The sequence below is a fragment of the Myotis yumanensis genome, unplaced genomic scaffold (assembly GCF_028538775.1).
Source record: "Myotis yumanensis isolate MYYU_CA2020_CCGP unplaced genomic scaffold, mMyoYum1.0.hap1 SCAF_17, whole genome shotgun sequence".
Lineage (NCBI taxonomy): Eukaryota > Metazoa > Chordata > Mammalia > Chiroptera > Vespertilionidae > Myotis > Myotis yumanensis.
Window position 1 is genome coordinate 32372875 of NW_027223768.1, and position 23298 is coordinate 32396172.

A 23298-nucleotide genomic window follows, 5' to 3' on the forward strand; every position below is an offset into this window, starting at 1 on the left:
AAATATACTACAAAGAGAGAAATCAAATGTGTATATCATGAATTCTACAGTATGAAATATGATTCAAATGATGGCACTGTGGGTATTTTAAAAAGATAACCAGAATCTGGCTCCCAATCCACTGAAAGAATAGGGTAAACCTAGGGTAGAGGAGACACTATAATGAGCCATGATTTTCTGCAGAACTTAAACCTCAAACCCCCTCTCCCCCAGGAATTTTTCTGACATTCATAAAAGCTAAACAACTCTGCATAGATTATCCTTGTTACAACAATATTAAAAGTAGGTGAAAATATTTTAGTAAGGAAATGCAATCCTGACAGCACACTCACACAAGAACATTTTTTAAGAAGGCAGCACGCAATACAGAAAGCAAGCAAAAGCTGCATAAGTACATCAAGATGAGGAGTGAAAAGTTTAAGAAACATCTTTAATTTACTGTCTCTTCCTGATGTGAAGACACTTATACACACAGGTGCCAACTACTGCAACACCAACATCTATAAGAAACCAGAAGACAAATGACATGTAACTCTAAAAAGTAATACCAAGTTTCAAACATAGCAGAAGAAATTACTGTTGGTTACATTTCAGTGGGCAGAAATATTATTTTATTTAAGCCCACATACATTCATATTCTATCTGGACTCTTCACTGTCTAAATGTAGTTCCCTGGAATCACTTAGGGTCTGCAGCAAGCCAGAGAAGTGTCTGTGCTTAATTTAGAATATTACTCAAAGCATATTTGGGATATTTAGGATTTGTTACTAAGTGGACATATAGCATACAAAAGAAAATACAATCACCAACACAAGGTAGAATATCATATAATGGGTAAGGTATTTCTAGACTGGGTTACTTAATTTTAAGCTATAAAAACTGTAGAAACTAAAAAAATAACTATAAATGCACGTGTACACATTAACATGTTGATATAAGTGGCATCCAAGTTTGGGACACTTACCTACTGCAAGAACAATCACAGCAATGAGTCCTCCATCTGAGAAAAAATGAAACCAGTTTGAAGGTAATTGAGCACACGTGGGTCTCCACATAGTTGACACATTTTAATTTTGATGAGATCATCTGTAAACTACAGCAAAGAAAATGTTCATCGGTCCAGTTTAGTGTGACTGCTAGTGCATCCAGCTCATTTGATCACAGAGCCCTTCTAATCTGATTCCCGGCTTAGGGTCCAACTTGTGAAACTTTTAATAGGACCTCATTTGTCATTGTTTTGTGCTGTAGTAGCCCCACCACGTTATAAAAATTGGAATAATTATTAAAATTAGGAAATATTATTATAAAAATTAGAATTTAATACATTAGAGAAAATCATTTTAAGGAGGTATTTTCCCATTCCAGTTGGTTTAATTCAGTATTCAGTCTATTCCATGATTTTGTTAGAAATTCCATTTACATTGTTCCTCAAAAGTAATTGTGGAATAAGTCATTAATGAAGTTCTATTAATTGATCACATCGACCTATTTTGCAGTTTTCACAAACAATACATTATTTTATCAGTCCTTCGTCATGCAACCCCACTCCCAGATAATACACAATTTTAATTACCAAGGGTATTTTAAGAATGCAAATGAAACACCATGAATAAATTATGCATAGAAACTTAAACATGCATTTTTTACTGTCCAGAAAGCAATCTAATCTAATAATAGACAAACAGGGTAATTGACTGCACCTTCGCTATGCCTCCCATTGGCTAATCAGTGTGATATGCAAATTAACCACCAACAAGGATGGCGGTTAATTTGCATATGTAGGCTCCAAGCAGTGGAGTGAAGACTGAGGGCGAGCTGGAGCGGCTCCGGCCAGAGCGAAGGCCTGGGGCCTGGGGCCTGGGTGCCGGAGGAAAACCGGCGCCCGCAGCCAGGAGAAGGAAATGCCTATTGCATGAATCTCTTCGTGCAACAGGCCTCTAGTAAATAATTCTACAAAATCTTAAATCCTAGAAATGTTCGGTAGTACCTCTGCTCCCAAACTGCCATTATTTTTATTAAATTTCATAGGTCAAATTATACGTTGGCATGTTTACCTTTGCTCTTTTTAGTTCATCAAAAAATTATCAAGTGTTTAATGCAGGGGTCCTCAAACTTTTTAAACAGGGGGCCAGTTCACTGTCCCTCAGACCATTGGAGGGCCGGACTATAGTTTAAAAAAAAACTAGGAGCAAATTCCTATGCACACTGCACATATCTTATTTTGAAGTAAAAAAACAAAACGGGAACAAATATAATATTTGTATTTGCATGTGGCCCGCGGGCCGTAGTTTGAGGACCCCTGGTTTAATGAATGAAGGTGCTTTGAATTTACTGGCACAGTGACAGTTTGACCACAGTGTTCAGAGGGGAAACTTAACTGGCCTAATGTGCATTTTATAAAAAGACTAACCTTATTAAACTAGCCTAATGTAAAGAAAAGTAATACATACTTTTCTTCACTCACTTATCAAAAATCCTTATATTTCATGTAACTGTCACAACCATACTTGATCCTTTCCTTCAACATATATTGTGTGAACTATGTGAACCTATATAAAGTGTGATACACCAGCCTGTTATAAAAAAAAAACAAACACTAACCAAACTTATTTTAATGCTTGTGTATACAAGGTATGAATAGAAAGAAAATTTATTTACAAATTGCCATTACAAAATAGCACTATCACATGGAAAGCAAGTTAGGTTTAATATATTTTAGCCTACAAATAAACCCAGCAATTGAGAAAGTTTCCTCACCCTACTAGGAATTTGAATTTGAGGAACCTCTTAAAAACTGTATTATCTGCATGTGTCTACACATACTACTGCTTCCATTTGTCATGGTATCTGCACATAAAACGAAATACAAATGTCAATTATCACATGACAGGTTGTTTCTTCCTGAACCACAGATAATTAAAATATGATATTTCCATGGAGAACTCTAAGGTCCCATAATTGAGGGTTTTTAATAACCAAAATAATACCTCAGTCATCAGCTCTAGTTGGTGATTCATCATGGGCATGGGATCTCCTAGAACAACAACAAAAAAATAACTTTAAAAAGAAGTAAAAAAATAGTAAAGCTTACAGATCCTAAATTCAAAGGTTTGGATTTTTTTTTTTGCCTTTATACAAAATCTCTTATAATTTTATTTTCCTTATATAAATTATATTAATGTTTTTCATTTAAAGTAGTACTATACATATTACAAATTTATATTCAGTCATCAGCATTTTTCTTCCTCTCCAGTAACATTTCCTGTGACAATATTCTGTGGTACAGAATGCAAATCTGTCATTACTGTAGACTCAATATTAGCCTATATATTAAATGAGATTCTACTTATAATTAAATGATACAGGAGGGCTTAATAAATGATTTAGAGCCAAGACCGGTTTGGCTCAGTGGATAGAGCGTCTGCCTGCGGACTGAAAGGTCCCAGGTTCGATTCCGGTCAAGGGCATGTACCTTGGTTGCGGGCACATCCCCAGTGGGAGGTGTGCAGGAGGCAGCTGGTCGATGTTTCTCTCTCATCGATGTTTCTGACTCTCTATCTCTCTCCCTTCCTCTCTGTAAAAAATCAATTAAAAAAAAATAAATGATTTAGAGGTTATTCTGTAATGCAGAGAAATTTCAGCATAATAAGGCCCATTTATGATAAACCAATAGCTAACATCATACTCGATGATGAAAGACTAAAAGTTTTTCCCTTAAGATCAGGAACAAGACAGAATGACCATGTTTGACATTTCTATTTAGCATAATATAAAAAGTTATAATCAGAGCATTTAGGAAAGGGAAAAAAAAGCATCTAAATTGGGAAGGAATCAAATTACCTCTGTCCTAGATGACATGATAGTTTAAGTAGAGAACTATAAAGATTATGCACATACACATGCACACACACTCACCTGTTGGAACTAATAAATAAATTTGGCAAAGTTGCAGTTTTCAAAATCAGCAAGTAAAAATCAGTTCCATTTCATTACACTAACAATGAGAAAACTAGAAAGAAAATGAAAATAATTCTATTTACAATAGCATCAAATAAGAGTGGCTCAGTTGATTGGAGCATTGTCCCATACACCAAAAGGTTGTGGTTGGATTCCTGGTAAGATCTCATACCTAGTTTTCAGATTTGATCCCCAGTCAGAGCATATACAGGAGGGAGCCAATCCATGTCCTCTCTCTCTCTCTCTCTCTCTCCCCCCCCCTCTCTAAAATCAATAAACATATCCTTGATTGAGGATAAAAAAAGAAGTAAAATACTTAAAGAAGAAACTTAACCAAGAGGTGAAATGCTCCGACACTGGAAATTATAAAACGTTGCTGAAAGAAATAGAAGACAATATAAATAAATGAAAAGACATCCTGTGCTCATGCATTGGAAGAGATGATGTAGTTAAGATGTTAATGCTACGCAAAGAAACCTGCAGACTGTATGCAATCCCATCACCATCTTGAATATGCTTTTTGCAGAAATAGGAAAATCCGAAATAAAATTCATATGGAACCTCAAGGGACTAGGAACAGCCAAGATAATCTTGAAATGGAAGAGTGAAGTTGATTTTACATTTTCTGATTTTAAAACTTACTCAAAAGCTACAGTAATCAAAATCACAGTGCTACAGGCATAAACACAGGCAGACCAGTTGAGTAGAATACAGAGACCACAAATAAACCTGTGCATATATAGTCAAATGACTGTAGGGAAGGGTGCTAAGAACATTTAATGGGGGAAGGGCAATCTTTTCAACAAATGGTTCCTGGAAAGCTGGATATCTACAAATAAAAGAATGAAGGTGGATCCTTATCTTATATCATATACAAAAATGAACGCAAAGTGGATCAAAGAACTACATATAAGAGCTAAAACTATAAGATGTACAGAAAAAAACACAGAGGACAAGCTTCATGATGTTGAATCTGACTATGATTTTTTAAGTGTGACACCCAAAGCAAAGGCAACAAAGGAAAAATAGATAAATTGGATGGACTTCAGCAAAATTAAAAACTTTATCAATGGTCATTATCCACAGAGTGAAAAGGCAATCCATAGAATAGGAAGAAATATCTGCAAATAATATATCTGAAAAGGGATTAATATCCAAAACACATAATGAACTCCTGAAACTTAGTGATAGAAAAAGCCCAAATCAAAAATGTGCAAAAGACTTGAAGAGACATGTGTCCAAAGAAGATATACAAAACACCAATAAGTACATCAAAATATGATCACTAATTATTTGGAAATGAAAATAAAAACCACAGTCAGATACGACTTCATATACATTATGATGACTAGTATATATATAAAAAACACACAACAAACCCAAGCATTGGTAAAGAGGTGGATAAATTGGAACCTTCATGCCTCACCAGTTAGGGAACGTGAAATGGTGGTTCAGTTTATCTGAAAATGATTGCTATACATTTCTACACATAAGAAGTGCCAGAAAACAGAAATTTAGACACCTGTGCGATGTATGTGTAAAGACCCAATGAAAACATAAATTGTATGTCATACCTCTGTCATAGAAATGAATATGACATGCAGTTACTGTGAAAAACTGTTTCTTTTCAATTATTCCGTATCATTGATATTTAATGTCAAAGAAATAAAATCTTAACCAAAAAGACACAAAAAGACCCCCTTTGTACCTTCAGTACATTTTGGGATCTTAGGCTCCCAACTACCGTCGGCTCCACAGACAATAGTGCGGCTGCCTGCAAGGTAAAATCCCTCCTCGCATTGGAACGTAACCTCTGATTTGTACTGAAATTTTCCTTTTTCAAGTGTTGACACCAGTCTCCCATTCTCCAGCGCTGGATATTCACATGTGACCACTGAAAAGTGAAGAAATTCCAGAATTAATGGAAAGCTGTTTCAACGGGGGAAAGAAAAAACTAGTGCAAATTAGTAATTTCCCCTGGGTACAAAGAGGCAAGAAATGGAAGGCAGAATGTTAATTTAAAACAATACTTTATTTGTGCATTTTAATTCCAGGTAAACAGGCATAGAGACATCTAATAATCTTTTCCCACCAAGAACAGACTGACCAATATACATTATTGGTTTCCTATAAGTTTTCCCATTACTGACACGTTTTGAGAAAGGTCTGATTACCACATACAATTTTGAGGTAAGTACAAAAGCAACTGTGGATGTTCTTTTAGCTCTAGGAATTTTTAAAATTTCAGGGGAACTTAGTACCCTGATCTTCTAAAAAGGCAGGAAAAGGCCTTGTAATAAGGTAATGCTTGAGCCCAAAGGTAAAAAGTTGAAAATAAGCTAGCCATGCAAACATGCAGAAAGTTATCAGGTATCAACAACATGCAAGAACTGGAAACGTGCAAGAAATAGAAAGGCCAGTGAACTTAGGGCTGCGTTTTCCAAATATTTTGGACTGGAACTCAGAGATCAAACCTCACTGTTTTAAAATATATATTTTATTGATTTTTTACAGAGAGGAAGGGAGAGAGATAGAGAGTTAGAAACATCGATCAGCTGCCTCCTGCACACCTCCCACTGGGGATGTGCCCGCAACCAAGGTACATGCCCTTGACCAGAATCAAACCTAGAACCCCTCAGTCCGCAGGCAGACGCTCCATCCACTGAGCCAAACCAGTTAGGGCCAAACCCCACATTTTACAATGTAACCTCCCAGGTCTGAGATAAAGTTAAAACTTCATAGTTAGTCTTGGTACCCATGTCCTCAGGTATTCCCCATTCTGTTCTTCTTCTTACAAAGTAAAGTGCTGGGTACGATCCTCTAGATTGACTTCAGGATCCGGCCATGCATTTCACAGAAATTGGAAAAATCCAAAACAAAACAAAACACTGGACTGGGCAGTACATGCAAGAAAACACCTTCTGAGATTAAATCTGAGCAATGCATAGGGCCCATAATGCACTGCTTTTCAACCAGAAGGGTGCTCTTCCTCCTCACACGGGGACCTGAATTTCCATCAGGATCTTGTCCCTCCAGCCTGAAGAACTTCCTTTAGCAATTCTTGTAGTGCAGGTTGGGTGGTGACAATCCTCTTAGCTTTTATCTCAAAATCTTTTTTTTAAAAATCCTCACCTGAGGATATGTTTTTGTTTGTTTGTTTTGTTTTAAAATTTAGACAGAGAAGAAGGGAGAGAAAGATACATTGATGTAATAGAGCACCATGGATCGGATGCCTGCATACGCACCTCAACAGGTGATCAAACCCACAACCTGGGTATGTGCCCTGACCAGAAATCAGACCTGCCACTGTTTGGTGAATGGACAATGCTTAAACCAACTGAATCACACTGGTCAGGTCTTCAAATATATTTTTTTAAATTTTACCTTCAATTTTAATAAATTTCTCCTTAGTAGAGGCTTTTGCTGCTTGTCTTATTTTTATTTCAGCACATTATCAGATATTTTTAAAAATTTATTTACCCTCCTAGGGTCACTGAATTTCCTGGACTTGTGGGTGGTTGTTTTGGATCAAATGTGGATAATTTTTGGACATTATTTATTCATAAAACTCTATATTGTTTCTCCTCTTTTTCTGAAACTTCATTAACACGTATATTTGTCTGCTTGCCACTCTTTCCCAGGTTGCAAGTCTTTCCCTCTTAAAAAAAAATTGTTTTTCTTTCAAATCATGTTGGATTTCTATTGTTTTGACTTCCGGTTCACTGATCTTTTCTATGTTGTACTAAAATGCTGTAAACCACAGTAATAATTTTAAGTTAGGTTTACTGGATATAGTTTACATACAGTAAAACTCACCATTTTAAGTGTGCAGCCTTATGAGGTTTAATACATGTAAACACTAATCATGTAATCACCACCACTATAGACATAGAAGAGTTTCATTATTCTCCAACGTTTCCTGAAATCAACTCTCCCCACAGCCACCTCCAACCACCTTCCCCAACCAGCCAGCCAGCCATTCATCCGTTTTGTATCACTAGCATTGCTTTTCCAGAGTGTCATAATGGGATCACAGCCTCTGAGCATGGCTCATTTCACTTAGCATAACGCATTTGAGATTCATTTCTGTCATTTTGTGGATCAGAAGCTTATTCCTCTTTATTGGGGAGTATTATCTCATTATATGGATTTCCCATGGTTGTTCATTAACCAACTGAAAAATATGTGGCTATTTCCAATGTGGGGTGATTGTAACTAAGGCTGCTACGAATATTCTCCTATAGGTTTCTATGTGAACATGTTTTAATTTAGTTGGATTGCTGAGTTGTATGGAAGTATATGTTTAACTTTATAAGAAATTGCCAAACAGTGTTCCAAAATGGACATACCATTTTGCATTCTTTTTTTTTTTTTAATATATTTTATTGATTTTTTTACAGAGAGGAAGGGAGAGAGATAGAGAGTGAGAAACATCGATCAGCCGCCTCCTGCACATCTCCTACTGGGGATGTGCCCGCAACCCAGGTACATGCCCTTGACCAGAATCGAACCTGGGACCTTTCAGTCTGCAGGCCGACGCTCTATCCACTGAGCCAAACTGGTTTCGGCACCATTTTGCATTCTTAACAGCTATATATATGAGGGTTTCAATTGCTGCATATCATTGCCAGTAGATGATATTCTTAGTTTTTTTTTCTTGTTTTTATTTTCAGCCATTCTATAGGAGTTTAGTGATAGCTCATTGTGGTTTTTTTTTTTTCTTTTTTTTTCAATCCTCACCTGAGGACATGTTGAGAGAGAGAGAGAAAGAGAGAGAGAGATCAGTTGTATTCTGCACTTGCCACAAACCCACAGCCCAGGTACGTGCCCTGGCCTAGAATATAACCTGCAACCTTTTGGTGCACAAGACAAAGCTCCAACCAATAGAGCCATACTGGCCAGGGATTTGGCTCATTTTTTAAGACTCTTATAGCAATGTCTTTTGAGAGCAGCAGCTTTGAGTTTTTAAGAATTCCAATTGGTTAACTTTTTTTTTTCTTTAAAGGATTATGGTTTTGTATACGAGAAATCTTTGACCGATTCATGAATATGTTCTACGTTTTCAAGTAAAAGTGTTATTATAATTCTGAATTTAAGGCAAGTCTAAGATCTATTTTTAGCAAATGTTTGAATATGCTAATATGGGTTGTGGTTCCCTTTTATGGCATATTGATGTTCAATTGTGCCTGTACTTTTACCATTTTCCACGGAATTGTTTGTACATGTGTGATAAAATCAATTGGAGACATTTGAAAGTTTCTACCCTAGACCCTCTATTCTGGTCCATTGTTTTTCTATGGCCATCCTTTTACCCATACCACACAGACTTGACTATTCATTAAATAGTATGCTTTCTAATAAGTCTTGACACCAGAGTCCTCTAATTGTTTCCCAAAATCATTTTGACTATTTTTATTCTTTTGTCTTTCCAAATAAATTTTAGAAACAATTTGTCAATTTCTTAAAAAACTTCTGGTGGAAAATTTATTGGGATTATACTCATCTATACATCAGTTATAGAGGATTGACATCTTTATTATATTGAGTCTTGAAATGCATTAGCAATGAATTTTTCTGTATCTATAAATGCCTTCTTTAATTTTTAAAAAGTTTCCTTGTTTTAACTATTCAAATATTGCACATGTGTTGTTAGATTCATTTGCAAATACTTTGCATTGCTCGGTGTTGTAAATGGTACTTTGAAAATTTAAATTTTTAATTGTTTATTGCCAGTGTATAGACATACCATTGATTTCTGTACATTGAATTTGTGTCTAGCAACCTTGATAAGACTAAAGTCTTTCACATTTTCCACACGATCATGTCATATTGAACAAAGTCTATTTTATTTCTTCCTTTCCAATATGTATGCCTATTTCTATATTTTGCCTTATCGTACTGAATAGGACCTTCAATATGATGATTAATAGAGCAGGATGAGTAGACATCCCTGTCTCATCCCTAGATCATTGGGAAATAAATATTTTATCATTAAGTGTCATGTTAGCTGTGCAATACTCATAGCTACCTTCTGTCAGATTGAGAGAATTAGGTCCCGTCTATTCCTAGTTTGCTAAGAAGTTTTCTGTCAAATGCATTTTTTTTTTGCATTTATTAAGATAATCGTGTTTTGTTGTTGTTTTAGTCTCTTCGTATGGTAAATTACACTGATGAATTTTTAAATCTGAAAAAACCTTGCCTTCATGGAATACATCCTACTTGATTATGATACAGTATTCTTATCTTCATAATATGACAGGATTTTACTTGCTAATGTTTTAATAGTTTTGTTAGAGTAGGCAGCTAGAAACATGAGCTGGAAAAGGCAGTTGGGACGTAGAGGGGATACATATGAGAGGTGACAAATGAAAAAAAAAATATATATATATATATTTCAGAGAGGAAGGGAGAGGAAGAGATATATAGAAACGTCAATGATGAGAGAGAATCATTGATAGGTTATCTCCTGCACGCCCCACATTGGAGATCGAATCTGCAACCTGGGTGTGCGTCCTTGAACTGCAACCTCCTGGTTCATAGATGGATGCTCAACCACTGAGCCATGCTGACCGGGTTGTCTGCAGGATATTTAATGATGTTCTCTTTTTCATTCTGGATGTTGGTAATTTGTGTCTTCTACATGTTTTGTCACACTGGCTATAGGTTTATACATATTATTGATCTTCCCTAAGAACCAGGTGTTGGTTTCAATGATTCTCTCAGCATGTTTTTTCAATTTTATTGATTTCTATCTCTATTATTTCTTTCTGCTTTCTTGTTCTGTATTCAACTTGCTTTTCCTTTTTAGTTCCTTAAAGTGAAAGCTTATATTCTTGAGCTGAAATTTTTCTCTTGTTCTAATGTATGTATTGCATGCTATGAATATTCTTCTAAGCAATGTTTTTGCTCTATTTTGCAAATTTTGATACTTCAATATATTGTGTATTCATGTTCATTCAATTCAAAACATGTTCCAATTTCCCTTGTGAATCCTTCTTTTATTCATGGGTTAGTTAGAGGTGTCTTCACAACTTTAAATATTTTGGGATTTTATAGATATCTTTGTTTTGATTTCTGCATTCATTCCATTGTAAAGATACTGTACTGTAAATAATTTCAATTTTTGAAATTAAAAAATTTAAACATATTGCCTACAATATGGTACTAAAATTATTACATATGCACTTGAAAAGAGAACATATTTTCCTGTTTTTCAGTAGTTCCTTTTGTTCAAGAGTCAAATACTTTCCAGTATGTTCTACTTTTGGTCATGCTCGAATGCCTTAGGCATTGTTTTTTTTAAGTATAGGTAAACCTCTGAGTAATTTCAGGTTTGTTTCAGGCTACAACAATAAATGAGTATTGAAGTAAAGAAGGTTACAGTTGTTTTGCTGGGTTATGGTATTCAATTCTCAACATACAACTCAATATGTGTGAAGGGCAACAAAGCAAAGCACAATTAAACAATGTAAGCCTGCATGCTTTGCCTAGACTTTATCAATCTGATTGGTGAGAGGGTTAATCTCTTACAATTTATTCTACCATTTCGGCTAGCCAGAACTGTCAAACTTCTTGTATTATGAGATAAAACTTCCTTAAAGCCAGTGTATGTTTTTTGATGCTTTCTAGCCAAAAAAATTTAACTCAGGCGTATACATAGTAATTAACAATGTATAAACAGGAATGTCAAGGACATACGTGGTGAACAGTGGGAAACTCTGCAAGTAGAATTATTTTTATTCTAGTTCACTCATAAAATTATATTAGAAACAAATACAACAGGAGGAACAAGCATATACGGCTGTTTTTGTTGTTGTTTGTTTGTTTGTTTGTTTGTTTTTTTACTTGTTGGCCAAAGTATTTAAAAGTTGGTAAAAGTTTCCACACTGTTTGCAAATGGGAGGGAAAGAAATGGAAATGTTATCACCTTTACACACAGGAGGGTCAGGGCTCCATTGGTTAAGCCCAGAACAAACAAGCCTGCTCTCTCCAAAAAGTGAATATTCGTCTGGTCCCTTTGAAGGATTGCAACTATAAATAACTTCTTCATTATATTCAAATATATCCTTGTGGCTGTTGGTGAATCTCCCATTTGGTATTTGTTTAGGTGGATTACACCAAACCTCTTAAAAAGAGAGAGAGAGAAAAAAAGGACAGGAAAGGCAAAAGAAAAAGTAGAAGATTAAGACGGCATTAGTAGTGTCCTATGAACTGCCTTCAATAGTTCATTATCATATGATTTCTACATTTAGTAGCAAATTCAATAAACATTTAAAAAAATTTATAGGAAGAAATGTATTATCCCAATTCAAACCATTAATAGAGGAAATGAAATTTTAGAATAAAACCCATTTTCTTAAATACCCATAGAGATACCTGTATGAAAGACTTGTGTGTATCTGTAAGGCCATGTTAAGTTTTTTCTAGTCATAAGAGATGCTGACAATTTAATGAGAAAATAAACTTATGACTTAGGAAGACTCAGTGCTAGTTGAGAAATGCTACATCCATTCCTGAATCAGTGGTTCTCAGGTATGCCACGATTCTGTCTTTTCTCACGGTCACCCTTAGAGTGGACAGTGACATTTTCCAATGGCCTGAGCCTGTCTGATAAGCCGCAGGATGAATGTGGAGCTCTTCCTTTAAGCCAGATACTGAAGAGATTAGAAAAAATGTAAGGCAATGACACCCTTCCCACTGTTTTGGAAATGTTTCATCTTAGGGCAAAAATATGTTGCATTTGTTAACATGCAATGAACTTTTTGTTCTTAAAAATGAATTAATAAATAATTATTTAAAATCTTCTCTGTTTTAATCCCAATATAAGGAATATCAATAGCACTAACCCACCTGCAGAAAAGCGCTGTGGGGTCTTGGTTAATTGTAAAGCATATGGGGGTCTCCAGGCCAAAACGTTTGAGAACTGCTGCTCTAAATTCTAAAGACAGAATGTACTCACCTTCGCAATGTGGTGGAGCGTCACTCCATTCCACATCGTTTCCAGAGAGTTCACATTTTAGAATTTTTGTTCCACGTAAATAGTAACTAAATGAGGAAAGAAATCATTATTGTTTTCTTTATCACTTAACAGGAACACATAATAATGAAGAAGTTTTTATATGGTTGTAAAAACCACAGTAGCTTCAGGGAGAAGTTTCTGAAGTGACAGGTATTGAATGTGTTAACTGAATCTGCAATGTAATCAAACGCAGAGATTCTTCATATGAACACACGTTGGCCTAGAGCAAAGTGTCTAAATAAACCTGTCACGCCTGACAGTCTGGTGATTGCTACCTCTGGCAGGCATAGCACACTGTCACATCTGTGTCCTTGCTCATGCCATTCTGCTCTGTCAGGGCAACGACTCAGCAGCCAGATCCGACCCAAGAGCTGACCTGACTGCATTCGAGTCCCAGCTCCAAGAATGACTTGTTTGTTGAGCTTGGACCAGTTGAGAGAGAGAGAGAGAGAGAGAGAGAGAGAGAGAGAGAGAGAGAGAGAAGGAAATATGGATGTGAAAGAGACACATCAATGTATGTGCCCTTACTCAGAATCAAACCTGGGACCCTTCAGTCCACAGTCTGGCGCCCTAAACTTTGAGTCAAACTGGTTGGGGCTGGTTCTCTTTCTTAAATTCCCCATCTGTGGAAAGGTATATATGACGTGGGGTGGTTTTGAGTAGCAGGTGAATTAGCATCAGGAACACAGGAGTGCTAGGCAAGTTTTTGGTGTTATGAATACTCTTCAGATTAGAGTATCTTCCTAGGTAGAGCTCAGGGAGACCCCGCTTCGATGGAATCTCTGATGATTGTAATTCACAGAACTCTCTCCTCCTTCCGGAGTCTCCTTATAAGGATCATGAACAAGTCTATTTCTGCAGTACTTACTGTTTGCTATTTTCCTTGGACACCTCTGTATATATTGTGCTCCTCAATGAAGCTAAAACTTCTTTGAGAATATCTATGTCAGCCATTTTCAACCTTTTTCATCTCATGGCACACATAAACTAATTACTAAAATTCTGTGGTACTCCAAAAAATATATTTTTGCCTATCTGACAAGAAAAAGGTATAATTTTGGTTCATTCACACCGGATGGCTATTGTTGTGTTGGCTCTTGCCATTTAAAAAAAAAAAAATATATATATATATATATATATATATATATATATATATATATATATATTTTATTAATTTCAGAGAGGAAGGGAGAGGGAGAGAGAGATAGAAACAGCAATGATGAGAGAGAATCATTGATTGGCTTCTGCCTGCACACCCCACACTGGGGATTGAGCCAGTAACCCAGGAATGTGTCCTGACTGGGAATTGAACCAGGATCTCCAGGGTCATAGGTTGTTGCTCAACCACTGAGCCATGCTGGCCAGGCTTGCCATTTTTTTATTTGACAATCTAAGGGAAAAGCGGTCAGTGACCCAACTAAATAGTAGATATCTCATCAGGAGCCTCGGGCCAGAAGACATTGAACTAATAGACTCTAAGTGATAGGAAAAAAAAAGTTCAATCAAAAATCCTTTCTATAGCAAAACTGTGCTTCTATCGTGAGGGAATTATTAAGACTTTCCAAAAATTAAAGGTAAGAAAATTTCTTACCACTATACCTAATATGCAAAGAATGCTTAAGGGTGCCCTAAAAGGTGAACTTAAAGGACACTAGAGAATAACGTTACCTGGACAGTCATCCTTGCGCTGGGGAGCCAAGATGGTACTGGGGTTGATTCTTACACTTAGGGCACCAAAAGCTCTGAAGATGAATGGACAGGACCCGAGTTGCCAAAAGCTAGCAAGATAATTGCATAGGAAAATATCCTTCCCCTCCCTACCCGTATAAAATCTGGGCGTTTGGACAGGAATCGGGGGAGGTCTTTGAGCTGGGAATTCTAGGTCCTGGGGCATCTGAGTAAAACCTCTTTCCTTTTGCACCAGCACCTGCCTCACAAGTTTGGGTTTCCCTGCAGCAGGCAGCTGGACCTATGTTTTTTTTGGTTACAGTAAGTCATGCCTTATGGATCAATGTCTCAGTGTGGGTATATTCATGGGCAATTATTAAATCTAGTATTATTATAACAATGGTTTGTAAATGTATTTTTATGTTCTATGTGATTTAAGAAACTAATCTTACAATGAAAAGAAATGGTATAGAAGCCAGTGTTTCACTTATTATTTGGATGGTAGTATGACATTAACAACCCAAAAGGATGGAGAAGGAGCTGATAAGGATCCATGATTGTAATTTATTGAATTTAAGTTGCTATAAATTCAAATTATAATGTTATATGTCTAGGATGTTAAATGTAATACTCCTGGGAACTGGAAACAAAATCACTATAGAATATACACAACAGAAAGTGAGTAGGGGATTACAACATTTCATTATAAGAGTTAACTTGCAAATGAAAAGAGAATTGCATGAAAAGAGGGGCAAAAAAAGCTTTCAAAAAGAAATAGCTTCCTCCTTGTCCATAATTATTTTAAATTTATTTTGAATTTTTAAAAATATGTGTTATTTTATTTTAGAGAGAGGGGAAGACAGAGGGAGAGAAAGGAACATCAATGTGAGAGAGAAACATTGATCAGCTGCATCCTGCATTTCCCTCACTGGTGATCAAGCCTGAAACATAGGCATCTGCCCTGACAGGGAATAAAAATGTGTCTTCCTGGTTCACAGTTTGACACTTAATCACTAAGCAATTCTGGCCGGGCAATAATTACTTTAAATTTAAATGGATTAAATCCCACAATCTAAAGGCAGACATGGGCAGCATGGATAAAAACAAAAGATCTAACTATATGCTGTCTACAAGAGACTCACTTGAGATTCAAAGAGATGAACAAGTGCAAAGTGAAAGGATGGAAAAAAATCTTCCATGCAAATTGTCACCAAAAGAGGGTAGCATCACTATACTAATTCAGGCATAATAGACTTAGAATCAGAAAAGGTTGTAAGACACAAGCAGCACATTATATTTTAATCAGTTTCACATACTGCAAGAAGATATCATAATTATAAACATTTATGCACAAAATAAGAGACCTTCAAAATACATGAAGCAAAAGCTGGCACAACTGTAGAGAGAAATACACATTTCAATGAAACAGGCATTTCTCCAGTAATAGTTGGAGACTTCAATATCCCACTCACGACGATAGATTGCACAACAGACTGAAATAAGTAACACTGAAAAATAGAGGACTTCAACAACTAGATCTCACAGACATAGAGCACCACAGAACAGAATTCAAATTCCCCTCAAGTGCACATGGGACATCTTCCATACTTTGAGCCACAAATTAATATTAACTAATCAATAGGTTTTAAAAATATATGTATCATGTAATGTATTTTCTCTAACCAAAAAGTGGATAAAGTTGTGAAACAAAACCCTTCACAGCCAGATTTTCTGAAGGAACAGGTTTATTGACTAGCCATATGGTCACCAGCAAAACCAGGTCTGGGGCATGCAGTTTGAACCACCAGCAGCAGGGAGGTGAAGGCAAGCATTTCCGCCATCCTGGTTTAATGGGGTTCTTTTACAGCTTTGAGTAGAAAGATGTAAGTTATTTTGAAGGAATTTACATTGTCTATAGATAAGGGGGCAGAAGAAGGGTAAGTGGGGCTAGTTCTGGGATAGGTGCATAGATGGGAGGAAGAAGTGTTTGCTGCTTTTGGATTATTTGTTGGCAACAGCGTGAACATTCATGTGGAAGAAGGATGGGGTGAAATCTGGTGGTCAGCTACCCCTTAATGAATAGGAGCTATACTAGCTCTTATATTCACATTATTCTGAAGTACCTCTGGAAGTTCATTCAGTTTCAACACATATTTCATTAATTCCTGCCCTTCCTTCTGTTAACTGATTAATTCCCCATCTCTCTTTCCACCCTTTGATCTATTATAGTTTAATGTAGGACCATGTCATCACAGTTACTACATTTTTAATGACTAAAATAGACTTATCATTATTTACTAGAGGCCTGGTGCATGAAATTTTGTGCACTGGGGGGTGTCCCTCAGCCCGGCCTGTGCCCTCTCACAGTCTGGAACCCCTTGCTCCTTACCGCCTGCCTGCAGTGGAGACAGGAGAGGCTCCTGCCACTGCTGCTGCACTCGCCAGCCATGAGCCCGGCTTCTGGCTGACTGGTGCTTCCCCTGTGGGAGCGCACTGACTACCAGCTCCTGCATTGAGCATCTGTCCCCTGGTGGTCAGTGCACATCGTAGCGACCGGTCGTTCCACTGTTTGGTCGATTTGCATATTAGGGTTTTCTTATATAGGATAGTATGATACAATTTTGTCTTTCTTTAATTTAAATTTCTTTCTATTTATTGCACAGCTTTTCAGTCTCCATAAAAAGCCCAAGCGTTAATTGGCTGTAAGTACAACTTGTTCCACAGAAAGCAAGATGAGATCAACATAATGGAAACGCTTGAGAAGAGAACCAAATCAAAAATGGAACCAGCAACATTTACCTTCCTTCTCCAAGGAGCAGCTTACTTACCCCTCATTACAACCATACTGAGCTTCTGTACCAAACTCCAGATTTCCATTTGTGTACTTTATTTGTCCATTTAGTAGTTCTTCTAGCTGTGGACATGACTTTTCTAAAAGGAAAATTTTCACATTTGTTTATACCAATTTCAAAACCGATTTGAATCAAAATACAAATTCTACACTGCACTATTAAATTGATAGAAATATTTTTCTTCTTATTTATTGTTATTACATTTATTGGGGTGACATTGGTTAATAAGCATACATAGGCTTCAAGTGTACATTTCCATGATGCATGATCTATATATTGCTTTGTGTGCCCACCACCCAATGTCAAACCATCTTCTGTCACATAAATTTAGTCCCCCTTACCCTGTACTACTTCCACAAACCCCCCTTCCTCCCCTCTGGTTACCACCAAACTGTGGTCTGTGTCTATGAGTTTCAGTTTTATATCTCACATATGAGTGAAATCATATGGTTCTTTTAGCTTTTTCTGACTGACTTATTTCGCTTAGCATAATATTCTCGAGGTCCATCCATGTTGCCACTAATGGCCAAACTTAAGATTCACATGTACCCAGAGCATTAACAGCCAAATACAAAATTTCCAGGAGACTTTCAAGGCCTGCAAAAATTCAGTGCTACCTAAAATCGACATCCACATGAGAAAGCCATCATGGTAACAGTGGAATACGGAGTCTACAATGTGTGAAAATCTTTAGAGCAATAAAAATAAAAATGTTGTGAACTCACTTGTACAAGCTTCCTGGAGAGGTGCCCATGTGTCGTCAGGCTGACAAACAGCAGAGATGGAAAGAACAGGAAAACGATGCTTGTATCCTGGGCGACATTCATATTCTACTGTGTCCCCTGGATGATAAGGGGGTTCCGGATAACCCTTGGGTTTCATAGATTGGAATGTTAGTAGGTCATCACAGGCATCTGGACATAACAAAAGAAGAACATGAAAGTAAAGTATTTCCTCTTTTTGACCAGCCACAGATTATGGCCTTCCAGAATACATGGAAGGTCCTTGGCAAGATTTTAAGTGATTGTGCCAGGCTTTTAACAGATGAGGTGTTGTGCTTGCTTTAAAGAACATCCTATTAGCTTTTGGATTTTTTGGGGCATAAGCTGAATATTCTTTCAACAGTAAATGGAAGAGACAGCCGCAATATTTTTGGTTTAATATATATTTATAGATACGCATCTTTCCCATTTTTTTTTTTTTTGCTGAGTTCATTTCACATTCACCTCTCCCCTAAGAAGGCTTTAAGCCCCTGATCAAATTACTCTTCCACAGTTTGAAACACAAAATTATGATGGCTTGTTACTTCAGGCTCAGTCTCCTCTCAGGAGGCACGTTCCTAGAGGTCAGGGATCATGTGCCTTCTTTTCCTACTACACTCTGTGCCCCCTGAGTGCTCAAGAAATGCTATGGTAAGTGCTGACTCTTAAATAAGCATCGTGGATTAAATAGGTCAAAATAAATGTGAACTAAACTATTTTAAAATATAAGACTTTCATGTCATATGTTTCACATTAGTGAGTTGATTAAAGGTCAATTAAATGTCAAAACTTATAATTTAACATTAAATATAATCTATTCTTCCTTCACTAATCAATGGATCATGTTTGGCCACAAAAGTTCTGAGGTTGCTGTTTAAGCTGTGTTACTATATTGCTATGCTGTTAGAATTTTTTTACTTCTGGATTTTTTTGGGTCGTTTTCTTCTTCCTAGAATAGTATCATTTCTACATCGGCCATTCCTCTTCCTTTTAATTGTCTGTGGGATTGGAAACCTAACAAATCTGATAGAATTAGTATATAAAATAATGTGATGGAGACACATCAGTAAAATCCTGAAGGGCTAAAAGCATGCAGAGGTCCCTCCTATAAGATTAAGGATTAAGAAAGGAGCTAGATCTATGCTGATCCCTGAGGAACCTCTCTTTTCTTATTCCCTGGATTGGCCTTATGTCAGGTTGATGTTAAACTTAAATACACACACACACACACACACACACACAAATAACAAAAAATATGTGACTGTTTTTAAATTAAATGTATTGGGTTAACACTGGTTAATAACATTATGTAAATTTCAGGTGCACCATGTTGTAATAGGACATCTGTATACTCTATTGTGAAGTTTAGTCTTCTTCCTTCACCTCCTTTTAACCTCTTCCCCACCACCATGTTACCATTTGTGAGTTGTTTTTTTGTTTCTTTGCTCTTTTCATTTGTTGCTTTTTAAAAAAAGCTATTAGCTTCTACTGAATATTACAGTTCATTTTTCTGGAACTTACTAGTTAACATGTCCTCTTCTGGTTGACTTACTTCCTTAGCATAATCCTCGAAAGATCCATCCATGTTGTTGCAATCGGCAGTATTTAATCTTTTTTTATGGATGAGTCGTATTCCATTGTATATATGTACCTCTCCCTCTGTATCCAATCATTTGTTGAAGGACACTTAGATTGCTTCCATGTCTTAACTATTGCAAATAATGCTGCAATGGACATAGTGTTCCATATATCTTTTGAAAAAATATATTTTTATTGATTTCAGAGAGGAAAGGAGTGAGAGCGATAGAAACATCAGTGATGAGAGAGAATCATTGATTGGCTGCCTCCTGCACACCCCCTGCTGGGGATTGAGCCCGAAACCTGGGCATGGCTCTTGGTCAGAATCGAACCCAGGACCATTTAGTCTGCAGGCCGACACAAGCGCAGAAGCCCCAAAGTGGCAGAGTGTGGCCTCTGAGCAGAAAAGCCTTCCCTCCCAACAGTCAGTTGTTAAATGCTCTCAGAGAAGCATGCTCCTTCCTCCAGGGCACCTGACTGGGGTTATCACACTAGCATTGTGGTCTGGTTACTGTCCGCCAGTCCCAGTACCTTTCAGCAAATCTTTATTGATTGCCTACTGTGCGCTTGGCACTGGGGATCTAACAGTGGGCAAAACACGGTCGTTGTTAATGTTCATGTGTGTGCATGTGCAAACAGACAAAGAGTGAAATAAGGATCATGAAAATAGGAATGGCTTGTTATTGATCACCAGTGTGTCCCCAGAACCAGCACAGGGCCTGGCATATACAAGGCAAATCTTTATTGAATGAATTCTCCTAAGGAGAGAATGCAGCATACAAACTGTACATGTAATAGGATCCTAAAAATCACTTGGGCATAGAAACACATGGCATAAAAAGACAGTTTGAAATGCATCAAAATATAAAATGGTTGTCCTTTTATTGTGTATGTTTTATAGAATATATATTCAGTGAAACACGAATCAAACTTAGTGGATGGTCTCCAGCTACAGGGGAAAAGCCTATTGATGTTATTTATTGTTTATTTATTATGATTCATTTCTCACTAGGTTTTGCTACCAGTATTTTCTTGGTTGCTTCTAACTCCCCCTCAAACAGGCCCCAAACTAATGAACAAAAGAAAACACATTGCCCTAAGGACATTTGGAAATAGCATAGGATATTGTCTATATTGCATGGAATTAGAACATGATGCCATGGTTTAAAAATAAAAAAGCAACAGCCTGGTAACCAATACCAATATGATTTGGGGGCAACAAGCAGCCTGTTAACTTTCTGTACAAAAAGCACTGTGTGTCCTTCCCAATCCTTCTAGATCCCAGGCCCTGGAGCTCGCTCTCACTTAAGGGCTCTCTGGGTAACACACGCTCCCCAAACCCCATACAAAGCAAGCAGTGAGCTTCCTTGCCCCACACCCTGCACCTCTGGACTGGACCCTTCTGTAAAGCATACGCCTGGTAACACCCAGCCTGGGATCCCCCAGCCCAATCCAGTGGGGCGCAGCACCCCACTCATCAAGGCTTCACTGAGCCCAGGGGACACAGGGCAAAGCCTCCCCACGGGCCCAGCACTGGCCCAAACAACACCTCACACACTGGGCACTGAAGAGCAGGCCTCACCTTCAGCACCTGGTCAGGGCTTCCCATCTCGTTTTGTTAATTGTTGACAGTATTATTAGTTGTTCCTCACTCTGCTGCCCTTCTGCCCCCATCCATTCTGCCCACCCCCCCACTCTAGGCATTCCGTGTCCATGGGTTATACATATATGCATATATGTTCTTTGTTAATCTCTGAGCATCTTGATTAGCTTAGTCGTCAAACACCTGCAAGCTTTTGCTAGGGACACAGCTTGGCTCCAGACAAACACTGGCTGCACCAAGCGCTTGGCAAGGCTCTGTACCTACTATCTTAACCACCCTCACCGAGGGCCCTATGGTGTCCCCACCCTCCTGGGTCCCCCACAGAACAACCAGGAGGATCTGTGACTAAGGCTTCTACCCTGAACTCGCATCACCTGCGTCCACAAGCCCTGAGCCTCCTCCCCACACACCAAGCAAAGTTCCCTTCGCCCTCCTCTCCTGTAGACCAGCTCCCCTACCCGCGCTAGTTTCCCTCCAGAGCTGACACCCTTTCCCTTCCCTACCTGAGCATGTGGGTAGCAGGAGCTCTAGGGCCAGCACTAGGATCCCAAGGAAGCCCCAAGAAAGGGGACTCTCCAGGCGGCGGGAGGATGCCCTGAGAGGCTCGTAAGATGCCGTCATTGTCTGGACATCAGCGGGAAACCTGAGGGCAGTGAGTTTTTGTGGTTTTGAGGGCGGCTACCAGACACAACAATCCCCAGACTCAAAGTGTCAAGTGCGTTGCCGTTAGTGGGCGTGGTCTGGTCCATTGCGTCACGCTGGGCGGGGCCAATGGCGGGCTCAAAGGGCTGTGTGTTAGCCAGGAGGGAACGGGGGCGTGGCCTGGCCAAGGTCTCATCCAACTGGGTCCACTGGCAGCTCAGGCTCCCGCTGCTGGAAGCAAGGCCAAGGTTTCCTAGAAATGGGGGGTCAGTGCCTGGTCCATAACCAGGCAGTTAGCACCCCACTCAAGAAGGATGGAAAGGAAAGGCGAGCTGGCCCAGTCGTCCTTGCTTCTTTCCAGGACGCCAGGATCCAAGACTAAACGCATGGACCTGAAAATAAAAACCCAGAGCCCAGACAGCAGGTTGGGTAGGTGCCAGCACCCCTACGGTTCCACTTTTGTCCTGAGGCCTCCAGATCTAGTCTCAGAAAATCCTTTTTCTCGAGATATCATAAGGACCCGACCCTGAGCCCCCAGTGGGAAAGGGATTCCCCTCTTCCACTGGTGGACACCCCACTTCCACAGATAACAGAGCCAGGGCCTTTGCTCAAATTTGGCATTAATCAGGCATAATTAGGGACAATCGTTGAGATTTCCGTGGTTGAAGGTCTGCCACTGAATCCTCTCAAGGCCTGGTAGATTTCATAATCACCAAGATGGCTTGGCCACTGCACCCCCAACCCCAATATAAATGCCTCTGCCCCTAGTCCCTTGAGAGGCCCCTGGGAAGGTACATTATTAAACACCATGACATTAAGGGTTTTGGGTCTCAACCTATAGGACCCTTGCCATTTCGAAACTAAATGTTTTATTGGAGACAAAATACACGTTTGGAAAGGGGTAAGGACACTGGTGTATCAAGTGTCAAATTCCTGAGTGTGATTAATGCCATGATTGGTGGGATGAGTAGGAATTGATAAGAGGGAGAACTTTTGTGGTGAAACCATCTCAATTCTGGAACATGAAGAATGAGCAAGATTTACTGGTAGAGTCCTGAGTAAATCTGTGAGACTGGTTTTTAAAAAGAGTAAGGAGGGATATTAAAGAGCACACGGAAGGAGCTGACATTCTGTTCTTTAGTTGGCAAAGAATCAAAATGTCAGCAATTGTGAGTAAACGCATTGCGAGCAGCAGCATCCTCAAATGTTTAGTTTTTA

At 38.3% G+C, this 23298-nt stretch overlaps 1 protein-coding gene across 1 annotated transcript; it reads right to left on the bottom strand.

The window, feature by feature from the left end:
- Positions 1-435: 435 nt before the first annotated feature.
- On the bottom strand, positions 436-22059 carry LOC138996167 (membrane cofactor protein-like). Its single transcript, XM_070397120.1, is given in 10 exon segments — positions 436-500; positions 965-992; positions 995-1000; positions 2988-3034; positions 5666-5851; positions 11885-12082; positions 12917-13002; positions 17473-17575; positions 18222-18410; positions 21942-22059. Coding segments are annotated over 10 exon segments (1026 nt in total).
- Positions 22060-23298: the final 1239 nt, after the last annotated feature.